General features: G+C 39.8%; 1 protein-coding gene across 8 annotated transcripts; it reads right to left on the bottom strand.

The window, feature by feature from the left end:
* Nucleotides 1-445: 445 nt before the first annotated feature.
* Nucleotides 446-20835, bottom strand: MLF1 (myeloid leukemia factor 1). Of its 8 annotated transcripts, none has more exons than XM_083442980.1 (10): nt 20590-20767; nt 15531-15684; nt 10918-10959; nt 10751-10795; nt 9697-9741; nt 5737-5823; nt 5231-5359; nt 3726-3885; nt 3371-3503; nt 446-2725 (listed from the first exon to the last, which is right to left on the bottom strand). In XM_083442980.1, the coding sequence occupies exons 1-10, from the start codon at nt 20634-20636 to the stop codon at nt 2611-2613; spliced, it is 957 nt and encodes a 318-aa protein (XP_083299106.1). In that variant the 5' UTR covers nt 20637-20767; the 3' UTR covers nt 446-2610. The 8 variants fall into 8 exon arrangements, with proteins under 8 accessions (XP_083299106.1, XP_083299109.1, XP_083299107.1 ...); XM_083442983.1 differs by lacking the exon at nt 20590-20767 and adding an exon at nt 19328-19446; XM_083442981.1 differs by lacking the exon at nt 10918-10959.
* Nucleotides 20836-25029: the final 4194 nt, after the last annotated feature.

The following is a 25029-nucleotide window of genomic DNA, read 5'->3' on the forward strand; positions in this document are numbered from 1 at the left end:
AAATCTTTGCACTTCTTAGCTTGATTACATGCCAGCCATAATCCTAAATGGTAGGTTAATAAATCAAGGGATTTATTTCCACATCCCAGGGCAGAATCGTGTTTCCTGGCAGCATCTACTAGATTCTGTGAACCATCTTCACTAGTTTTAGAGAGCTAGGCTCCTATTTTAGGGAGCTAGTGCTTTATGGACTACAATTTCAGCAAACAGAGAGTTGCATTATAACAACATCTCTCCTACCCCTCCTGCCCAGAAAAAAAGAAAAAATGTCTGGGGAATATAAGGGTGTTTACAACAGCATAGGTAAACTACAAGCTTGGGAAATGTGATGCTAATACTCGCTTTTCTTAAAATACAATCATGCTGTTTCTCAGATATCCACTATATAAAATGCCTATTCCTTAGCAGAAGATGTAACTCTCACAACTAGATGACAAGTATAGCATTATGTTGAATAGACCTTTATTAATAAAGTGGCAAGTGTTATTCATGAACTCTCCATTAGATTCATAAATTTTGATGCAATACTAGCAGCTCAAATAATGAGTATTAGCCTATTGTTTATACAACATGAAGAACATACATACATATAAATGTCATGTGCAACTTTAAAGGGTTGAGTAATTGGGTGATAGCCAGTGGTAATCATACTGAGAGTAGACCTATTGAATCAAAGGATCTACTCACAGTATGAGTTAGCTGATTATCTTCTACGATAACATGCTGAAATTTAATTAATTTGAACTTTCCTTTTTGTACCTTCTGTTAATTACCTAACACACAACAATGCAAGTGTCGAAAGTTCAAGAAACGATACAAGAGCAATATTTGAACTGGCAAGCCTTAACCAAACTTGTAGAGTAACTCATTACTTCACTTAATTTACAGCTAACTGGCTGAATATGACCATACTTGGAAAAATGCTTTATGAAGTCTGATCTCTAAAATGAATGGGAGCCTCCTGTACATTTTTCAATGAGGACACATCTAGCAAATCAGCTTCTTCACTGTTCCCTAAATCTAACAATGGATTTAAAATATGCCCAACTCAGTGTTGGGTTTAAGCCTAAAAAGCAAGTATGTCTTATTACAATTTTTTCATCAACTACAACAACTTACAAGAGATAAAGAGAAGAAACCAACCAATAGAAGAACCAAATAATAATGAACAAGCAAGGGGGTAAAGTATGATCACAAATGAAAAGAAGATGATGCAGAGCATTGTTATGTGTAATGTTAGCTAGAGCCCTCAATCACCATTAGTGGTTTTTCTGCATTTTTGCTCCCATTTTGAACGCTGAAGATGAAAGGGCTTCAGTGGTCACTTTCTTTGAATTCCTACATGCACTGCCAGCATCAAGTGGCCACAATTTATAAATCTTAAAGGGAATTATTAGCATTATAATATAAGGAACTGTAATAATTAGATAGTGAAAGAAAACCTACTTTATTCAACCACAGGGGAAACAAACCAGTACAATCCAATACATAGAGATCCAAGTGAGTCATGTTGAGAAATTTAGAACCCATTTCTGGAGCTTCTGTAATGTCCCAATGACTTAAGTGCAGCAATTCAGATGCTTCGTGTTCTTTGCTCCCCGAAAGTCTTATGGGGTCTATTTAGGCAACCTATATTGATAACATCTGAACAGCAATCAGATGCAACATGGAAACTGGATCAAGTTAGTTCATGGTTTTTCTATTCACAATTCATTTAAAAGCCCATTACATCTAATAATTAAATCCAGAAACCGTTTTTCCTTCACAAGAATGTCAACCAATTATACTCTAGGTTGTTCTTTAGCTCAAGTATGACTCCTAACTTCAATCTGCCCAAAAGGTTAGAGCTCGTTTTAATATGTAGGACAGTAACTGTCTCGCTATAGGGAAGAGGCTAGTAACATGCATTTTAATCTTAGAAAAGAGCATGGTAGAGCTGAAATAGAGGATTATCTTTCAAGGAAGCAGAACAGCCAACAATTCAGGAAATGGTTGTTGTGTAAAGAGATATGCAAAACAGAAAAATTGTGATAAAATTCAATTTTATTTATGCAGCTTATCTAACTTTTTTTGCAAGGCTCATCAATATTGACTGTTACTCATCAGTATTGACTAGAAGTGTAGTATACATGCTATTTCGTAAAGTATTGCTTAATAGATCTAGATACTTCTTTACAATGCTTTAGACACTGACAGATTGGATCTTCACCAAAACTACACCCGTATTTCTTGAGTTAAAAACTGCAGTTTATTAACTGTACTTCCTTGAATACCTGTACATGTTGCTGCAATGATACATGTTTTGTTTTTGTTTTTTTGGCTCTACACTTGCTGGAGCACTGTTAATGCAAACTATTTGCTTTGACATTCTGCCTCATACTAAAAAAAATTAATAAAACCTCCATAAAGTGCTTTCCAGCATCAGTGTTTTCCTTAACTACTCTCAAAGCCAAATGTTACCAAGGAGCTGGAGCTATCACAAACATTCAATAGTCAAGAGAGCAAAATTCACTACTGCTAGAAACAGAGAGCTTGGTCTTAAGTCGTTGATCCAGAATTATTGCGTCCTCCGAAGAAATAGCCTGATGACATGAAAAGCGACACAGCAATTTATTTTTTGCTGGTTTTGAGCGGAACATGTGATCCCTTGATATTGAGCTTCTCCACAGAAGGTTTAGGCTTCCTGGGTCCCTCAATGGATACCCTTGGGCGGGGGGTCTTCTCTCTGAAATAGTATTTAGAAAGATGGAATACTTGATGTTTGGGAAACAGGTTAGGAAAAATAAGGGCAGTGAACTCTCATAGCCAGATAACAACCAAGCAACCGCAAAGGCTATACTGTATTATTATCAGTTTCCTCACAAAATTAGAAGGTGAAACCTGGGTTCAAACTCTCCCTCCCCTCTTTCATTTCATTTAAAGAATTACAAGACTACTGCTTAAATCAATATACACCCACAGGTAAATGCAGAGACTTTCCTAATGGGAGAGGGAGTGAAGTAGCCAGATACGACACAGCCTTCCCCCCCCCAGCTCAATTTACATTCATCTTAATCCATGCGGGACCATTAAGTCAATCCCTTGTTTCTTCCACAGGCTCTTTTTTCAGAAGGCTCTTCTCATGAAGGTGTCAAACTGAAACTGGAAAGTTCAGGATCAAGACTGGGTCTCCCACACCTGCAATCCAGCCGCAACACAAGTGTGCTTGCATGGGTGGTGCATCACAACACTTGTCAACAGCAGTCAACAAATGTAATTGCACAAAACTGTCAAAGCACAGTAGACATCTACTTCAGTGAGAGCATTCTGACATTCTTTTTTCTTACATAAAACTGGGAAAGCAGTGCAGCAAGACAACAATGATTTATACCTCCTTGTTGAATCTTCCTTGCTTATGTGATGGCTGTTTCTATGTCTTGCTGCATCTATACCATTTCTTATTCCTGAGGGTTTGTACTTCAGAATCTCCTTCTGCCATTGTTCATCAAATGCATGAGCTTCATCTGTGCAACAAATGAAATTTTAAAGTGAGCATCCTTACTTGATGCAACCAGTGAAGGAAATGTTTGAAAGTACTATATCCCAATACAAAACACGAATAGGGGATGCAGTGGAGAGAAAACATCCATACTAAATTTTATGTATATGTATGTGCACCTCTGTAAAACATTGGCAGAACTGTGTTACTACAAACGACAACCCATGTAAGCCACAAGGTTTCTTACCTTCATCTAAATTAACAAATTCTTGATTCAGTTCCTCATCACCAGTTTTGTTGTTCTTGGCCTTCTGAACAACATGAGCACGATCTTGAATGTGATGACCAATAGACATTTTTTCAAGCCCACTTTCAGAATCTTTAAGTGCTTTTCTGGTTTCTTTAATCTGTATACACACACACAAACACAAAATTAAAAAGTCTCCACTGAGAAACAATATTTTCAATTAGTATTTTGGATTTCCCTTTTCAAGCAAACTGTACAAGATTATGAACACAGTGTATGCACATATCTTGTCTCTGCTGTAAACAGGGAGTGAAGTGAAAAGGAAACAGCATGTCAAGCACACAACAAATACTAACATCTGAACACAATATAGAACCAAACACAGTTGGAGCTTTACCTTCATTTGTACTGCGGCAGTTGCCACTTTGAAGAGATAAGCAGCTGCTCCATTTAAAAAACAGCTTGTTTCTTCAGCAGCAAGAACTGATGCAGCAAAAAGAGGGCGGACAAGGCAAATACCCAGTTGTGTACTTAATTCACTATTACTTGCATTCACTATTACTTGTTGAACTATGGCCACAACATGCATGTCTATGATCCACACAAAAAAGGAGTTGGGATACTACCACCTCAAGGTCTTGATATTATTCTCTGTTAGAATGGTTTCAAAAACCACCAGAGCCTAATCTAAATATAGCCTGTGAATGGACCTTTCGGCTACAGAGATAAGTGTGTGTTGGTATTTGCTACATGAAAGGGACACCAACTATTAGTATGTCATGCTAACCAACTTGAAAATCTTGGCTTCTGCTTATCGGCATGCTCATAGGTATATTATTAGAAGCTTTTTGATAACCAAGTGCTGGCTAGAGCTCTGAAGTGATCTGCTATAAGTTATTTTCAACAGCCTTCTGCTTATATATAATCATTCATGAACCTGACTTCAGGGTTCAAATTCAAATTCAAATTTCTTAACAAAATTAGATGTAACAGCTGTGAGGAAGCCAATGAAAGGGCATCTTAAGCATTATATAAGCATTTAAAAGTCAAGTACTTGGTCTGAACAGATGACACCTATTTTATGCCACTGCCAGTTATTTGTAGCATTGTAGGATATATTCATGTGTATTGTTGCTTAGCTTCTTCAATGTTCCTCTTCAACTAATCTCACTGATAAATGCCATAAGAAGCAGTACGCCAAGTTACACAACACAAACCCATGGTTTGGCGCTACGGGATGAACTCTATGCTTACAAACTCACTTGTGCCCACCACTTAGTTGTCTACTTCCAGCAAACCACAGCAAACCACATCTAAATAGGGTTTGTACTTGCTCTGCAAACCAGGGTTGTAAATGGGGTTTAAAATGGTAAAATTACAATTTGTTATGAATATGAAGATTTACAAAGCTTATGCTCCCTCTACATTATTACTGCCCCATCCTTCATTCAAAGTCCGTTGATTCAGCTCAACGGGAACCCCCAAACCCCAAGAGACTAACTTACCCCTCCTGGAGCCACACGTGTCTGAGCTGAAGCCTGGAAAACCTTTGGGGGTTCATCACCCTTCTTGGTATAAGTCATCACTGAGGAAGAACTGAATGAGTGACTATTTGGATCAAGTGCCATTTTATCCTGAAGTTAAACATAATAAATGATTAAGAACAGCGTAAACACCAAGACAGGAGTCCATAGCAGAAGACTAGATGTACATTGTTCCGTTTAGATTAGGAAAGGAGAAAATCTTATGGGACTGCAACTCTCTCTAGTCTTCAAAATGCCATAATGGCTGCCCTAAGCCTGCCAAGTGTTCAGAATGACTAAGCAGTGAAGCCATTCACTTGGAGAACAGAATTTAGAACCACGCTTATTGTACATAACAGCAGATTTGTAAGCAGTCGCTTGCTTGGGCACCTGAAGCATGTAAAAATACACTCCAGGACACCATATGAATTTAATGAAGAATGCTTGTGTAGTTTTTAGTTTAAACATTAAGGAAAATACAAACTTACAAAGTTTCTGTGCAATTCCATCATACTGTTTCTCATGTTTGACATCATTCTGTCCATTGCAGAGAAATGATCCCTGAAATCCATGTTCTGCCAGAAGAGAATTGAAAAGATAATTAGAGAGAAACATACATTCACCATGAGGTTCTTGACACTGTGTGTGTGTGTGTGTGTGTGTGTGTGTGTGTGTATACAGACAAATGCATTTTTACTTCTTTGAAGGGCACACCAGAAGAAGGGAAGAGACCACCTTTAATAATCCCCATTAAAAAAAACACAAGCGAACATTAAAAGCAAGCAAGAGTACCAGGGTAAAAAGTACGAGTACAAGGTACAACAACAAAGATTCCATGTGTGTGAGGTGGTGAGCACATGATGCTTTTTAAACCAAGCATTTTGATTTGATTTGTATCTGTCTTTTCCCCTCTGCAGATCTAATAGCAGCTGGGAAGGAGGGAGTAATTCAGAGTGCAGAAAAGGCATTAGTTAGAAAGGCTTAGGCACCTTCTTCCAAAGCGACACTTCCCCAATTTCCAAAGCAGCCCTGTGGGGTTTCTAATTAGCAAAACCAAAACCATGGCAGATCCCATGTCACCTCTAGTCTGGCCCTTAGTCTACTAGAGAGGAAAGTGTGAGAGGCTTTTTGAAATACAGTTCTCTAGAGGGATCAGAAAGGCTTTTCTCATTAACCTCAAATGAACTTGGTCAAAGGATGGACTGATTTCATGTAAGAATTTTTAGGATAGATTTCCCAGCCATTGTAAATTTCTGAAATCCTACTGCACAGTAACTGCCTGAAGTAACTATCACAAAGGTAACTAAAGTAATGTTGGAAAAAAAGCGAACTCAAAAAATGAAAGCCCTCCACAAGTGAATTTGAGCATGTTGCAAGGTATTAAAAGGCAACACCTTGTTACTGCCTTTTTTCTTTTTCTTTTATACAGTAACATTATGTAGTTATTCACTGGGGTAAAGGGAACAAAAATTAATTTTTTTTATCATTAAATGCTAAAAAAAGCTGCACTCTTTTGTATGGACTATTTGAATTGGCTAGGCCTAGATCAGGAATTTATGAGTTGATGAAAGAATCTATGACTCAGATTCCAGTCTATGATTTATTATATGTAATTTAGGAATAAAATTTCACTTGCTGCAAAGGAGAATATGGTCTGTTGAGAGTGCACAACAAGTAGGCTTATATGAAAGACTGTTGACTTGGCTCCAGTGTCTGTTATGACTTCTCAGTTACCAAGGCTTCCGTTTACACAGATACCATTTGTCACATGCATTCCAGCCGATGGATTACTAGCACAAGACACATGAAACATTAGCAGAAGCATGCAAAAGCCTTTATAGGAAGTAAACTGGGCTCACTGAGAGGATTAATGTAAGATATAATGGTGACTTTATGTAGTGGAAAATGCAGGAGAAAAAGCGAGGAGGTGTAGCTTTGGCTTTACGCAGCCAACCCTTCCTGTGAGTCCTTGCAGGAGCACTCCTGCCCTTGAGAGTGGCCCAGCTGGGGCTTGATTGCCCAGATTAGGAGCCCTTATATGCACAGGTGACGGCTGTGGAGACATCCAGCCCCACCTGGTTGAGGCAGGTACAAATAGTGCAGGGCAAAGTGGTTGAGGAGGAAGAGGATGATGGACCAAACACTGCTGAGGCTTCCCACAGTTGGATCTGGTGGACGGGGCAGAATTGTTTCTTTGGAACTGTTCCTTTGGGGTTATTTCTTGTTGTAAGAAGGTTTACTATTTGAGGGTTTTTTTGTTGTTGCTGTTTGATGAGGTTTTCCTATGCTGTTCAAATAAAAATATATTTTTCTTCATAGACCGACTACAAAAGATCTTTTAAAGAACCTGCAGTGTTAACTGGCAAAACACTGTGTGCCAAAAAGCTTCACATTCATTGGCAATTAAACCCAAATTTTGGGCAGAACTGTGCACATCTTATATTTGCTTGGTATAGTCTATGTTAGGCTGCAAACATATCTGTAATTTTTGAGAAAAGGGCCAGGGAAGCAGAAAGAAAGTGAAGAAAATAAAGAAATGGCCAGGGAAATTGAACCTCGAAAACAGTAAATGGTATACCTTCCAGAGAAAACAAGAAGCTGTGGTATTAACGTCCAAGCCATAATTTCTGGAAGCTTCATTAAAGCATCTCTGATTATTTAAACTTAAACAGACAATGGTACCCATACATTTATAAACTGTCTCCTGGAATTATGTAGACCAAAAAATACAGAAGTTGTTTTTCTTATAAGCACAATGCTCCCTGCATTCCATGACCAGTGAATCCACAACCCTGTGGAATACACTTGGATGCAAAACATAATGTGGAGAGACAATTCAGACTGATAAGAAAATTATTATGAAAGGTATATATTCATCTCTCTTACTTCTTTCTTCCTTTCTGTTTTTATTCTTTTTTTTTTTTGCTCCCTCTACATAAGTTTCTATATTTTCTTTTTTCCATTTAAGTTTGTGCATTTTGATTTATGTATATGTGGAATACAATCAATTTTAAAAAAATTATTAGCTTCAAAATTATAACAGTCCTAGGCAAAGCATAGAAAGAAAAGGAAGCAATTTTTCAAGCTCAGCAAGAAGTCAGCAACAGAATGCCAACAATTAAGAGTCAAAGTTGTTAGATAAGCTTGTGAAGACAACCAAACTTCAAAGCCTATCCCAACCGCATTTAGCTAGACTGTCTCCCTAGCTTAAAGTAAAAGGCATTGTGAGTTATCCATTCTACACTTAATGGATTGTGAGGGAGGAAAGAAATCATTTTACTGCTATTTATCTTCTTGCAAGCAGAGAACCCAATGAGTTCAAATCTGTACTTTAACACTGAAGAGGGGACCAGACCATTAAAATAATTAACATTTTAAAAAACAACTGTTTGCCAACTGCCAGGACAATGTTACAAGGATGGGGGGTGGATGGTAGATGTTCACTGCTTCTTTAAAAGCTATGTGAGTGCTCCTATGCTGGAATAAGCCTGCAAAATAGCAGGCTAAATACCACAGAGCAGTGCAAGGCACATGGATGCAGAGAGTCTCGCTCATCGCTAAAGGTAGGGGTAGGCAACATTCTAGATGTTGTTGGACAATTCTCATCAGTCCCAGACAGCATGGCCAGTGGTCAGTGATGATGGAGGTTTAGTCCAACAACATACGGAGGGACAAAGGTTCCCTGCCTTGAGTAACGGTATCACAGACATTATCACACTCCATAGCAACAGCAGTGGACATGCCATCAGGAAGAAGGGCAAGAGGTACTTTGAGCAAAAGAAGAAATCAGTAAACAAACAAACAAGTTTTTCCAACTTGAATGCTGGGAAAATGTGGTGCCTCTATAGTAGAAGTACTACTTTTCAACATTCATTTGAAAAAGGTCTCAGAAGAAACCCAAAGGTGGAAAAGGAGTCCTTAAAGAAGTTTCTGGGTATCTACCACATTTCACAGAAATGTTATTCAAGGTCAAAGGAGAGAAGCCCATGTCATTAGCATAGTAGACCCCAAGCTGAACCAGCCACTTGCTTGATATAGTGCTATTCTCTAGTAACATAACTTTTTGGAACGTGCACTATTCTATGCATATTAAAAGGAAATAAAGGAAATATTGAGTCCAATAAATAACATTCTAGACCTCACTCAATGCAAACATCACTACTGTACTCCAATTCATTGTAATGAAAACAGTTCAGAGACTTTATGGAAATCTTGTGTGTTTTTACCCTTATGACAATTTATTTCATGCATGCAGAAAAGAGAGGTGGTCTTGCATATTAGCATAATTTCAGTCTGCACAGGAAGTTTAACAGTTCACAAATGGGGGAAGGATTCTAAAATGCATTTCACAAAGCTTACTGCATTGTGGGAGGGGGCAGAACCAGAACCAGACAGACATGCCCACATCAGCAAAAAATTAGAAACTCGAGTTTGTTTAGTATACTAACCATGCCACCAAAACAGCCAAAAGGCATAAGGGGGGAACTCATTGCCTGAAAGAGAAATACCAGCTCATATAAATTACTGCATTAGTGCTACTGTCTAAAGCTGCCTTCGCCAACCTAGCAACCTCTTGATGAGAGACTACAACTCCCATCAGCATGGCAAAGTCTGGTCTAAAGAATGAAAGCATGCAGGGTACATTCAGATTGTGGTTTTTCATGAAATCATCTGCTGCTATTTGCATAAGTGGCACAGCTCACACTTTTTGCCACTTAGTTTACCTTCTAAATTTTGAGTGACATTTTCACCTTACTGAAGAGGCTGTATGTGACATTGGTGCAGGCAAATGTCTTGTACCATCATCCTGCCTTGTCTCCTTTTTTACTGGAACTTTTGTCACCCCAACACTTGAGTTTTTAAACTGTTAAATTTCAGCATTGTAATTGATCACCTAGGAATTTCATAAATTTCCAGCTGCAGATTTAATATGCTATAAACTAACTTAGTTATGTCATAATCCCAGAGCTCAGCTACTTCATTAACCTGTCTTATTACCACTGGCCCATTTGAGACAATTTGGGGAGCAGACCAGTGCAAATGGAATCATGCAAATTCAGCACTGTTCACACAACTTTTAAAAAACTGAACCTACACTTCCAACAGAGTGGAAGAGGAAACTTGTATGCAGGAGATGTATTTTTAAATTATTTATATTTTATTGAAAACATTTCAATTAAACAAAATAAAGTGAAAAAGACAAAAAAAGGAAACTAAAGGTGCATAAAAAATACAACAAAAAGAAAATAAAGAATGGAAAGAAAAACACTAATTCCATACATATTTGTCAAATACAAATGTATTTAAATGAAATTATTAATTTAATCCATATACATTTATTTTTAACATACTATATTTTTTATAAATGCAGAAGTATTTTACAGTTTCTTCTGGAACAGAGAAGGACCAAAAACTAAAGTGAATACTATTCTGGATGGGCCCTTAGGACAACAACATGCTTATATCACCAAGCATTAGAGATCTGTATTTTAGTATACTGACCATGCCACCAAAACTGCCAAAAGGCATAAGCGGAAAACTCGCTGCCTGAAAAAGAAGCATCAGTTCACGTAAATCTGTATATTAGTAACATGGTTTAAAGATTAAAATACAGAAGGAAGGCATGCCCAGATCACCAGAAGACAGAGTTTAGCATTTAGTATACTAACCATGCCACCAAAACTGCCAAAAGGCATAAGGGAACAGCTCGTCTGAAAGAAAAATATCACCTTATGTGAATTGCTGCACGGTGTGTCAGATGGTTCAAATTAATAGGGGGGAAACTTAAAACTCCCTAGCTCAAATTTAAATAAGGCACAGCATAACCAAAACAATGAAGGACCAAAATAGATGTGACGGTGGCAGCCATACTGTTTACATGTAAGCAGGGGGTGGGTTTAATTTTTACTACTGGAGGGATAAGAGACAAACCCTCCACCACATAATCTTCTTATGATCCATTATCCAAACTCCTCCCATAACAACCTGGATCCATTATCTGAAGTGAACTAGGCTGAGTGAACAGTGCCATGGGCAACAAGCTACAGACAAGTAAGACAAGGGAAGCAGGATTATTCCATTCCTCTCAACCCTATGCATCCCTTTTGATGCTACAATTAGATGCCCCCCACCCGCTTTGTACATGACCAGGGAAATGTGAAGAAAAATGGCTGCTTCTGTCACATCTAATGTGGTGCCTGAGATAGTATAAACTATGTTTAAATTGAAAGTGCCTAAGTTTGAATACATGTGCTTTTGTGTACCAAAGTATTGCCATGTACCTTTAAGTTCTGTACAGTACTTTACAGTTTTCCTGCTTTTCCAGATATTCAATTCTATTTATTTGCAGTCACGATTAGCCAGTTCAGATGGAGAGAAGTTGATTAAAACCAACAAATCTGTTCCTACTCAACAGATAAATTTTGGTAACTAAATTTCAAAGAGCTAGAATAAACTGCAGGCCACAAAAATTAAAATAAGTGATGCAGCTACTCTGCTACAAGCATTCATTTTATGTAAAAGCAAGAGATTAATGTAGAGTTAGCAATGAAATACATACATATTCTCTAAAATATTCATAGAACCCTGGCGTTAAACCAAATCATCTCTCCCATGTCAGCAGTTTCAAAGGTCATTGCAAAGAAGTTCTGAGTAAATCTATCACCATATACAGAATGGTCTGACTTATAAATCCACAGTGAAGAAATTATATGCTAGTACACACATATAAATAGATGATGCTATAAACACCATCTAATATGAGAATTCAGCCAACTGGTCTTGAATATCTCTGCATGAAAAAATGATTGGAGAGTCTGGATATAAATCTGAATTCCCCAAAGCATGCATGAAAGGTATACTTACATCAAGCTATCACATCAAAATGTATTTTACTACAATAGTCATTTTGTACTTATTCATTTAACACTATGTTTTACAACGCAAAGGCTCATGGACATGCAAAACCAACTCTGCCCATCTATAACCTACCATCTCTATCTCCTTCATTCCTAAAACTCATTTATTTCTATCCTCATGTAATCCCTACTCCTTTGTTTCCCCAGAGTCAGACAACAGTAACTTAACTTTATTTTGGAGGGCAGGAGGAATTCAGACACACACTTGGAAAATCTTCCCAGCACTCAACCAAAGAGGAGTATTTATTCTGGTAAGTGATGCTGCCACAGCAGCCTGTTTTGCAATATAGTAAAAAGTAAGTAAGCTTATGCACATTCAATTTGTGTGCATTCAGCTTTACGTGCTTCACCCAAAAAATAAATAAAAAAAATAAAAGGGGAGCAGAAAGGGAACAGGCATCTGGGGGGGGGGGGACTTTGGCAATCCCACCCACCATTGCACCTCATGTATTTTGACTATATGCAGTTTTGGCTTTAGGTGCAATCCACAGAATGTAACCCCCACATAAGTTGCAGTCTTAGTGTGTATTGTTTGGCCTTCCACAAATACAGACTAGAAGCTTTTTAGCAGCAGCTCGAATAGTGAAGTTTGCTCGAATTGGTGTTAAGATTAATCTCTTAACGAAGGAATATTTTAACATTACGTATGACCAATCCCAATTAGACTTCTGACAGCTGCAAAAGACGTGGGTTGATTTGTGTTAAATGGGCCTGATTTTATTAGGAGAAAGGAAAGGAAATAATAATGCTAAATAACAGACAAAAGCAACACGTGGAAGTAACATAAGCTCACATCATTTCAGAGGGAGAATCAGTTTAAACATTACTCTTAGAGAACTTGATTCTTTCCAGGTTTCTACACATTATGTCCTTGTAAAATGAATGCAATAACACACAGTCTGTGTAAATCCAAGAACTAATAATATGATCAGGTGCAGAGACAGTCATCAGCACAGCAGCCTTACTTCCTAAATGCAAAGCCCCTCCAGCTGGGTAATTCTATCCCCCAGTCAAACTCCCACTGCTTTGGTGTATCCTTCTGTAACTGGATATATTGAGACCTAGGATTGTTTTCAACTCCTAAAAAAGCTTTGCACTCTGGTTATAAACTGCAGCCCCTTTGTATGCTTATGCTTGAAGGGCTTATTAGGGTCCCCCAACACACATTATAATCCTAAATAACATTCTTACAAAGTTTGGGGGTTTTTTTAGACCATAATAAGTCACATACAATATACAGCGTTAAGATACATAGAGTCATTGAACTTTAAAATAAGCTACCATGTGCAACCGAGAGTGTTGTATGTTGACACTGTTTCAGCAGCTGTCAACTAACATGATTTTTAAAATTTATTTGTTCAAAACACAATGCTAGGCTACAACTCTCATCATCTTTGACCATCAACCTTGCTGGCTGGGACCAATGGAAGTTCAAAGTTCAAAACATCCAGCAGGCTACAGATTCCCCAGCTCTGCTACAGAGAAGTTTTAAGACACAACTAAATGACTAAACAACAACAAAGCATATAGACTGGTCCGCATCAAATACTTAAAAAAATTTTTTTTTGCCATTGCCAGAAAAACAAGCTTGTAAAAAACTTGAATGACTGAAAGAACTCTATTTAGAAACAGTGCTTCTATGTGTTCCAACAATTGTTGTACCAACTTGGCCCATCAATTTAAATGCAATTGTTTCAGATAGGTGAATTGAATTGGCATACTAACAGATACCAAGTATGTTTATAAGGAACATATTCTGGGCCCTTTTCTGTTCAACCAGGTCAGAATAACTCCCCGATTTCTGATCCGTGTAAGATATGAATCTCCACAGCCAAAAAGATTTCTACTGTCCAGTGTAGAGTTGTGCAATGGTTTAAGGTAGCTCCCCAAGTTCTAACGTACTCTTAGATGTGCAATATGTATGACAGGCACTCAGAGCAAGAGTGTTTGGAATTTGTTTTTTAAGTAATAGCAAATAAAATGTAAGGGCTTTAATGGGGGTGTTTGCATTGCTCTATCTGGTCTTTTTAAAAGACAAATGATTAGTTAACTATGTATTCTTTTCTGAATTGTAGATGTAATTCAAAGCAGGGGTGGGGAACCTCTTTCAGCTCAAGGGCCACATTCCATTCTGGGCAACCTTTTGAGGGTCACATAACAGTCAGTAAAGCAGCTAATGTCATTTTTTTACTTCTGTACAATACAGTAGTTTCTGCATACATTCCCACACACCCCTGTATCCTCCTGGAGACAAGCAAGAGCCATTATCAGAGTTCAGGGAAACATTCAACTAAATATAAGTTCCCAGGCTTGCAATTGCAACAAAAGATGGAGAAGGCCAAGTGCATCTTTGCATATCTGATTAAATGTTTAAACATTTGCTGAAAAGTCTGATGCTGCTCACAAAAGCAGAACTGAATCTGAAGCAAACCCAACTGTCACGTTACAAATAGAAATGCTTCTAAACTAGAAGCACACGATCCGGTTGCTACCCTGCAGGTGACAGTTTCTGCTGCTGGTAGTTTTATTAAAGCATCAGTTCCCACTGTATAGTTTACTGATCTTGGCACAATTCCACACCCCCTGTGGTTATGTTACCCATGAATGCAAATTCCACAGGCTTAGTTTTGACACTAAGTAGCCAACAGAAGATATTGTAAAAGTCAACACACCTAAATAAATACAGTCTTCCAAACCCCAGGAACCAAAATTAAAATGTAACCATCACATTTTTTTTGAAGCAGAAATATTACTTTATCATTACAAAAGTGGATACCTTGTACAGTAGTGAATATATAAGTAAAGCAAAACATATTACAGTTTCATATGTGAAGTTGCTATGTCTATTAAGTTTCCTGTCAATTTATTTAAGTTCTTTATCAGCTGATGCCAAGACTTGCAATGTCAGCAAGACTGCAACCCTAACCATGTCCATTCAGAAGTTAAGTCCTTTTGAATTCAATGGGGTTCACCATTAGGATTGCAGCCTTAGATGGAATATACTATCACGTCACTAAGCATCATGTTATAGTACTGTTACAGGTTTGCATAATCAGATAAACTTAAGGATCAATGTGTCAACTAATACATCTTTCTACAGGAGACGGGATCAGTTAGAATGCAAGTTTCAATACATTAAACCTTGTTTAATTTATTTGCTCCATGAGTTAATATTCTAGTTTTTGGTGGTTATTTACAAAGAGAATTAATCATCATTATCTCTAATTTACATGAGAGATGCACCAAGAGTAAACTGACTGGCCCAAGTACCAAACCATCAACTGGGGGGAGTGGGGAAGCAAGCTGAGATCCACCATACTTTGTCACCGATTGCAGGTAATCTGCAAGACTATAAAATGACATACCTTGTGATTGTCTCTCAAAGCAACCTGAGAATCAGGACGTCCTCTTTGATGTAGAGCTCCTTCCCCACCATCTTTAATTGAGAGAAATGGATCTCGTCCAAAAGGTTCAGAAAAGAAACGACGCATATGATCATTGTGTGCGGCAAATGGATCCCTAAAGATAATATTAAAGGGGGGGGGGAGAGAAACAGCTCATATATAGCCATGCATTTAGAAAAAACAGACAAGATTCCAAGGTGTAAAACTGCTATCTTGATGGAGAGAGTGCAGTGTTTACCCTACTTAGGACAGCCACAGCATACTGCTGTCTTAAATTAAAATCAATACACATTTTGCTGTTAAACAAAGAATATTAGGAAGTGGCATACTCGAAATACAGTGGTACCTCAGGTTACATACGCTTCAGGTTACATACACTTCAGGTTACAGACTCCGCTAACTCAGAAATAGTGCTTCAGGTTAAGAACTTTGTTTCAGGATGAGAACAGAAATCATGCTCCAGTGGCGCGGCAGCAGCAGGAGGCCCCATTAGCTAAAGTGGTGCTTCAGGTTAAGAACAGTTTCAGGTTAAGAACAGACCTCTGGAACAAATTAAGTACTTAACCCGAGGTACCACAGTAGTGACTCATACAGAGTGGCAACATGACATCCTCTAAGGTCAGATAATTTTGTAACAGGTAGAATGGGTTCATTCAATATTATCACTCCTAATACAGACTCACAGCAAAATTTATTATTCTTAAAGGAAGCCAATTGAAAGGCTTTTAGAGCTTTATAGGAGTCTAAACCATTTCTCTGAGCATGCAAGTAGTTCTTCCAACTGACACTGGGGTGTTCTGGCATGCAGTTTAGAAATGATTGAGATAGTGTATATAATTATTCTGTCCTTGGCACCTGAATATGCATCATTTTAACATGGAAACAGCAGCCAGTCTGCTGTGACTGTTCTCCTATAGATTCTTATCCCTTGAAAAGAGCTTAGTCTGCATAATTTATTTATTTATTTTTAACAGAAATGCTCTATTAGAACAGATGGTTCAGTACAAGAGACCAGCCACAGCAGATGACAGTAATATCAAGAGTGAGATAATACAGAGAACTTCTTGGCTAACTAAATGCACAGGACTGTCTTTTGCAGGAGGGAAACTGTTTCTGCACCTGTCTGCGCTATTCAGGAAAAAACTTGGCAGGACCAGAAAACATTTTGACTGAGATCAACTAGAGCTTCCCTGGAACAGCTGCTTGGTCAGGGAGACATTTATAAAACCAATTTTATCCTAGACAGTATTTCTAGCTTGCCAGATCAAGATCTCTCCTTGTGAGGCTGAGGAAGCTTTCATATTAGTACACAGTTTTAGAAATTAATTCCAATGTGAAGTAGCCCTATCCACTTGCATGATGATCTAGTCTGCAATGTCTAGAATAGCACTTGCTATTACAATTTGGATTAGACTCTGAACAGCTTCCAAACCAGACAATGGTAAGCCATTATGGCTACTAAAATAACAGAACTGCACAGTCCCTACATGGTGTGTGGGTGTACACACACACACTCACATTTTGTAATTGTTTTATTTTGTAATAGTTGGGAGCCCTGAACTTTGGGAAAGGGTTCATAAAATTGTGATATTTGAACTAGGAGCTTCGTAGTTCACACTTCCTTTCCCTATACTGATAGGATTCTATTTATCAGACTACCATCACATGTTGACAGCTTCTATATAGGACTTTGTGCATTGCTGGCCTCAGCATCCATCCATGGTTCTATTGCTTCCCACATTACATAGCATGGGTTCTATTAACAAGTACTCCCTCATGTCACTCCAAATGCAAAAGAGTAGGCAGACAATAAAGAAACCAAAACAAACATCCTGTAGAGACTATTCCCAAAAAGCTTTAGTGGGTGCTTGCTATGCACTTTGCAAACTTAATTTCTGCTAAATTGTAAAGGAAATTAGATGACTAGTAAAAGAAACTAGGTGCAGGATTAATTTGAGGCTCAGAGTCAGTAATGAACCCTTTGGTCCCAATCCAGCAACACTACTGTGGACCTTCTAGAAGTGTAGTATCCACAGGCCAATACTTTTGCTTCATTTGCACCTCCCATCTATTTCTTCCTAAGCAGCAGCAAGATACGTTTAGACTTCTACATGAAGACTAAAAGGACAAGATTGTGGTTAAGAAGAGGGAGGATCGAGTGCAAAGGAAAGAAGCTGCCTGTGCATGCAAGCCTTTGGATCAGTGCCACTGGATTTCAATACAGTAGGAGTTGGCTGCGGAGCTGACATAAAAGCTGAGAACCTTGTCAAGGACTTTAAAAGAGCAATCTAAAAAGTTGCTGACACTATGTAAAATCATCCACAAGTTCCATTCAGATTTCAAAGGATGGGTGACCTTGTACAATTTTAGCTTAAGGGGATACACCAGAGACAGGATTGGGTGTGTACTAACTAAGGGAGTTCCCAAAACCAAAACACCTGCATATACAGTGTTAAGAAAGCATTAGGCCTCCTGAATCCAGCTTAAACTGAGCTATATAATCAAGACAGATTACAACTTTTAAGTATGGGCCTAGGCATGAAGATGGCCCACTGAGTTATATAACTTCTGTTTGGGCATTCATCAAGCAAAAGCTAATACTGTATCAGAATTAGGTTTTAAACCCATTCTGGGTTTAACCAGGCCATAAAAGTTAAAAGGTCAACCACAAGCTTGCTATATAGGTCCTCCCCCACCATGTCAAATGCTGAAGTTATTTAGGGTTCCTTACAAACATGTAATTAAAGGAAAGTTGCAGAACTTCAGATCCTATACATGTTGAGTGTAAGCCACACAGAGCTCAATTAAATATACAGAAGATCACAGCCTTATATTTTTTTTTATAATACCCATCTACTCAGCCTTATTTCCAGGTAAGCCTACATAGGATTGTAGCATTAAAGGATGACTATGCAGTGTTTACTCAGAAGTAAGTCCCACTGTGATCAATGGGTTTTATTCCTAGTAAGTGTGTTTAGGATTAACCAGATACAATGCCTGACATATGTAAAATTTATATGAACAAGAAGAATGATTCCCAGGTGCATTTGGCCTAGATTACTGCAGGAGAAAAGTAGTATTTTAAGCTATTTAAAAGAACATAAATCCTTTTCTCTCCCCCCACCCCATGTTCTATTCTGACAGAACAAAATGAAATACATTATATATCATTTCCCACAAATTGAAGAAAATGTTTAAAATAACGTTTGTGAAAAAACAGAGGCTTTTTTGTTAGGCATTTTAGGTACAGGGATTCCGAAAGAGCAGAAAAGACTATTTATGTATGCGACAACAGAAGCAAGAATATTACTGGCCCAGAGATGGAAAGAAGATAAAGTTCCAACCAAAGAAGAATGGCTAATGAAGATGATGGACTATGCCGAAATGGCAAAATTGACCAGGAGAATCAGAGAGAATAAGTTTAACAAAGAATGGGGAAAATATAGAATTTATTTAAGAGAACATTGTAAACAACTAAAAACTTTGGCAGGATTAGAGTAATACTTGTAATGTACAAAACACAATGGAAAAAGGTAATACTGTTGTTAACAAATTAGTTAAAACATGGATAAGCTGAAAGAAAAATGGATTGACATTGAAAACCAGAGAAGGGCGGTGCAAAGTCTAGGGATTCTGAGAATCCTAAAAGTGAAGGGCAAACGATATGTTTAAATTGTAATATGTTATGTACAACTCGATTAAAAAATATATATATATAAAAGAAATAAGTTTTATGCCTTCTAATTTTCAGTACTTACTCAGCATAAAAAACTGAGTTGCAAAAGGGTCATTAACTGCTCTCTAAAAATGTCTTTAATTGTGTTTTTCCTGCTGTGCACTTTCATGCTATTTCATGCTACTGGAGACCACATGTTTTTTATACTGCAGAAGTAACAATGATAAAGGGAACACATGAAAAGATGCTAGGCTTCTGAAAGTAAACACAGAAACAACAACCACTTGTTATCTGAAAAATAAAAATAAAAAACACACAGTGTTTTAAAAAGGCTTTAGAAAGGCATATTTCAGCATATCAGCACGAAACTTAAAAACTTCTTGGGAGCAAGAGAAAATACGGTTGTTTATATAGGTGCCACTTTCAGCACCTTGGAAACATGGGACTGAACCCCTTTTACTTCCAGGTCCTGAGAACAGCACTGCTCACACCAAATCTTAGCAAGGCACCAAAAGAACACTCCAACCATTCTTTTCCTGAGGAGGCCAGTGGCTCAGTTCCAGAACTCTGGGAAGGCTTCAGACACACACCAAAAGGGGGGGACCAGGGGCACCTTTAAAACCAACAGCTTTATTGTAAAGCAAGCTTTCATGAACTACAGCCCTCTTCTTCCATTGCACGCCTCATCCAGGCATAACACAGTTCCGTGGGAGCAGAGGGACCAATCTGGACTGGATCCAAACTTAACTTAGTCGAGCTTAGGGTCCCCCAAGGAAATCAACGAGGCCACAATGCAGTTATTATCGCTTCGATTTCAACGGGTGCAAGTTCAGCTAACTTAAGAGCATAACTGTCAACTTTTCCCTATTCTTGCGAGGAATCCTATTCGGAATAAGGGAAAAGTTGACAGCTACGCTTAAGGGCCTGCACCCAGATCCAGCGAGGACATGAAAATGCAATTTTTTTTATTGCACCTTCGCAACGGGGGCGGGGAGGCAAAAGGTTGGGGTGGGGGGTGGGGATAGTAAAAGAGAATTCAGCGACCTTAAAAAGGGGGGGTGTGAATTATTGTTGTGTTTGAGGGGCCCCCCCCCCCACCGTCAGGCTCCGCTCTTTTTGACACGTCTGGAGAGAAGGAACGTCTGAAAACGGTCGGCGGGGGTGTAACAAGAGGAAAAGGCAACGGAGAGATGCGCATTCGCAGCGGGGATGTCTATGGGGCAAATGGGGGAAACGCCAACGTCGCCTTCGCCGCCTCCCTCAGGGCGACGTCGTGAGGGACGGAGCCCCCCTCCCCCCACGCAGCCCCCCCTCATAACCCAGGCCGACCCCCCTCCCCCTCACCGAAAGAAAGGATCCTCCTCGAAGATTCTGGACCAACCCCCGAACATGGCTCCGGCTCCTGAGGCGCCTCTCGCGTTTCTCCTTCAGCCCGCCGCGTCCCGCTCGAGGTGTTGCCGCCGCTCGCGGGCCTCCCCTGACGACGGGCTCTAAGGAGGCGAACCGCCCGCTCGGCCGCCACGCCCCTTTCCCCCTCGCCACGCCCCCCCTCGGAAACCTGCGCTTCTCTTTCCCATTGGCCCTGGCGAGCATCCAACATGGCGGCGGGCGACAATAGGGCAGGAATGCTGCCATGGCAACGGCCTCCGAGGCAGGGCCTCCCCGCTGGGGCCCGGCTGCCTTAAGTGGTCTTCAGTTCGCTGTTCCACCGCCGCCCCTCTCCCTCCGCCTCAAAGTTCCGGCTTCCGGGGAGAAGCTACCCTTCATATGGGTATCGCGGTGCCAAGGAGGCAGCTTCGGACTGCGCCGAGTTAACATGAAGGCTGCCCACCCTTCCTTCCTTCCTTCTATCCATCCATGAGAGGTTTTTTTGCTTTTTAAATAAAATTAAAACAGGAGTCTGATATAACAACGAATACATAAAAAGCGTACACATTTTGCAAACGAAAGAAACCAGCAGCAGTTTTAAAAAGCAGGATAATATATCTGAGTTAATTGTTTTATTAATATGTAATTTAAATTGCATGCTGCTTTGATGCATTTTCCAACTCTCTTATCATTTTTGAGAGGCGGCAACCAAATCTATATACAGCATTATCAGAATAAATAGTTTTATTACCACCTCACACCTTTCCAAATGCAGCTGCATCATGGATTGTTGTTGTTTAGTCGTTTAGTCGTGTCCGACTCTTCGTGACCCCATGGACCAGAGCATGCCAGGCACTCCTGTCTTCCACTGCCTCCTGCAGTTTGGTCAAACTCATGCTGGTAGCTTTGAGAACACTGTCCAACCATCTCATAGAATCATAGAATCATAGAGTTGGAAGAGACCACAAGGGCCATCGAGTCCAACCCCCTGCCAAGCAGGAAACACCATCAGAGCACTCCTGACATATGGTTGTCAAGCCTCTGCTTAAAGACCTCCAAAGAAGGAGACTCCACCACACTCCTTGGCAGCAAATTCCACTGTCGAACAGCTCTTACTGGCAGGAAGTTCTTCCTAATGTTTAGGTGGAATCTTCTTTCTTGTAGTTTGGATCCATTGCTCCGTGTCCGCTTCTCTGGAGCAGCAGAAAACAACCTTTCTCCCTCCTCTATATGACATCCTTTTATATATTTGAACATGGCTATCATATCACCCCTTAACCTCCTCTTCTCCAGGCTAAACATGCCCAGCTCCCTTAGCCGTTCCTCATAAGGCATCGTTTCCAGGCCTTTGACCATTTTGGTTGCCCTCCTCTGGACACGTTCCAGTTTGTCAGAGTCCTTCTTGAACTGTGGTGCCCAGAACTGGACACAGTACTCCAGGTGAGGTCTGACCAGAGCAGAACACAGTGGCACTATAACTTCCCTTGATCTAGATGCTATACTCCTATTGATGCAGCCCAGAATTGCATTGGCTTTTTTAGCTGCCGCGTCACACTGTTGGCTCATGTCAAGTTTGTGGTCAACCAAGACTCCTAGATCCTTTTCACATGTACTGCTCTCAAGCCAGGTGTCCCCCATCTTGTATTTGTGCCTCTCATTTTTTTTGCCCAAGTGCAATACTTTACATTTCTCCCTGTTAAAATTCATCTTGTTTGTTTTGGCCCAGTTCTCTAATCTGTCAAGGTCGTTTTGAAGTGTGAATCTCGTCCTGTCGTCCCCTTCTCCTTGTGCCCTCCATCTTTCCCAACATCAGGGTCTTTTCCAGGGAGTCTTCTCTTCTCATGAGGTGGCCAAAGTATTGGAGCCTCAGCTTCACGATCTGTCCTTCCAGTGAGCACTCATTTTGACACTGCTAAATTCAGTGTCCAGCAACCCATCTTAACACTCCAAGCACTGAACACTTAACTAAATCTAGGAATTGTTGGTGTCTTGCACCCACAAACTCTGGCACCCACAAACTCATAAGTAAGACATGGTTTATCGTTCATTTCCCCCTTTTACTTGACAAAACTAAGTATTGGATTCTTGTGATGGCAGCAGAAATATGATCTGAATCATTAGAGGAAGTAAGCTGTCCTGCTTTAAATGACATAATCATAAATGACATTCCATTCTCAGGGCTTAGGTGATGCAATATGTTTGAAAAAATAAACAATAGCTAGACAAGTATGTGTCCTTAAAACAACCTTAAAGTTACCTCCTTTGACAGAATGATGACTCAGGTTGCCCAGCTGGTATGAAAAGACATACTAAGTAATAAATCAAAATTCAGGAATCTGGAATAAGAATTAGTTATGTAAAACAACCATACTTGCATCCCGTATTTTGTATCCTTTATATTTTATTAGCCCATTTGTTTTAGGTGTTTCACAGCATAAGATCAGCTGGGATGCAAGAGTTTGGGATTGGGGGATCTTGGGCTTTCTTGGCTCAGCTGGGGCTACACTGGCAGCCTAATTTGCCCTAGTGTAAATCCTCAAAATGGGGCATTCTGGGAAGTGGTGAGGGCAAGACAAGACAAGGACCTATACAAAACCCTGTTCAGCATGGTCATATGACCTATGTGCAATGCTCAAAACTTGGGCCCACCTCACCTGCTGGTTCAGCCTGCAGAAGACCCTCCCAGGGACTCCTGAATGGAATTTGGAATTTTAAAATTTCTTACTTAGGAATGCTCTGTTAATCTGCAAGGTTTTTTATGCTAGCATTTTATTCTACTGTACCATGTGATCTTACTGTTTAGCTGTCTTGATTTTGTAAGCTGCTATGCGAGCTTTCGCTGAAGACTGCCTTAAAAAATTACTTTAAAAAATAATAACTGGAGTGCTTGGTCTTAAAGGATGGCATTGACATAGAAGGCATAATGGGCGCCTGGTAGAATGGAGAGAACCAGTGAGACATGGTTGTCTCTGGATAAAAACTCTATAGGAAGGACAGGGAAGGATGTATTGGAGGTGGTGTCATCTGGAGGTGGTGTCAAAAAGAGCACTGAGTCCAGCAAGCTAGAAATCCCAAAAGGGGCACTCCTCTGCAGAACTCCTCTGGGTAGTGATACCAGGCCCCAAGAGTAACATAGTGCTGCGGACATGCTGTTGTGCCCCTGATCAAAAGGCTCAGGAGATCTTGAGATAAAGAATGAAATCAAGGAAACATCAAAAAGTTGCAAGAATGGGAGACTTCAGCTACTGCTTCATAGACTGGTTACATAATGTGTTCATCACAACAAAGAGCTAAAATTTGTAGATACCCTAAATGATTGTGCCCTAGAACTGCTGGTCTGACTGGGAGGGCCGTGACCATGGACTTAATATTGAGTGGCACGCAGGACCTGTTGCGAGAGGTTGTAGATCCAAGTGACAGATAAAAGAAAATACTTCTTCATGCAAAGCATAGTTAAACTATGGAACGTTCTCCCATGGTAGTCAGTGGAGTGCCATTTATTTCAGGCCACATGGGATTATTTCTCAGGAGTACCAATATCTGTGCTTATTAAAAAGTAACAACAAATGCTCTTAAAATAGACTGTTTTGCAATGGAATATATCCAAGACCAGGTCCTCTGAGTATCACTGTGAATCTTTGGATGCCCCTGCTGTCAAATATAAGGTAGGCAGTAATCAGGGAAGGACCTTCTCAGTGATGGCACCCTGCTTGTGGAATACGTTGCTAGTGTTGTTTGCCTAACACCTATTCTGAGCTGCAAATACCTTTTTATTCTCCAAGGCATTTTAACTGGGAGCTTTATTTCCAGTGATTAGTTTTTATGCTGCTCTGCCACCTGCTGTTTTAGATTTTATTGCTGTTGGGGTTTTTGATATACATATTATCATTGTTGTATAATTGCACTTGAGTATTTTAAATATGTTGGGACGTGGATGGCGCTGTGGTCTAAACCACAGAGCCTAGGGCTTGCCGATCAGAAGGTCGGCAATTCACCGTGACGGGGTGAGCTCCCGTTGCTCGGTCCCAGCTCCTGTCCACCTAGCAGTTCTAAAGCATGTCAAAGTGCAAGTAGATAAATAGGTACCGCTCCAGCGGGAAGGTAAACGGCGTTTCTGTGCGCTGCTCTGGTTCGCCAGAAGCGGCTTAGTCATGCTGGCCACACGACCCGGAAGCTGTCTGCGGACAAACACCTGCTCCCTCTGCCAGTAAAGCGAGATGAGTGCCACAACCCCAGAGTCGTCCGTGACTGGGCTTAATGGTCAGGGGTCCCTTTACGTGTACCTTATTTTAAATATATCCTAGCAATATTTATTTGACGGGCAGGATATAAATAGCTAAAACAAATACATCACACGCAGAGAAATCTAAAATGGTGCCAACTATCCCTTCACTTCACTTCCCATCTGATTCCTAT

The sequence above is a fragment of the Podarcis tiliguerta genome, assembly GCF_965153285.1.
Source record: "Podarcis tiliguerta genome assembly, chromosome: 5".
Lineage (NCBI taxonomy): Eukaryota > Metazoa > Chordata > Lepidosauria > Squamata > Lacertidae > Podarcis > Podarcis tiliguerta.

What these genes read in the sequence shown, in the direction of transcription:
- MLF1 (XM_083442980.1), bottom strand. Translation starts at nt 20,636, where the DNA reads ATGTTCGGGGGTTGGTCCAGAATCTTCGAGGAGGATCCTTTCTTTCG. An exon ending in TTGGCAGTTTTGGTGGCATG is followed by an intron (nt 10,796 to 10,917) that starts GTTAGTATACTA and finishes CTTCTTTTTCAG; the next exon opens with GCAGCGAGTTTTCCGCTTAT. An exon ending in CACGTGTGGCTCCAGGAGGG is followed by an intron (nt 3,886 to 5,230) that starts GTAAGTTAGTCT and finishes GTGTGTATACAG; the next exon opens with ATTAAAGAAACCAGAAAAGC.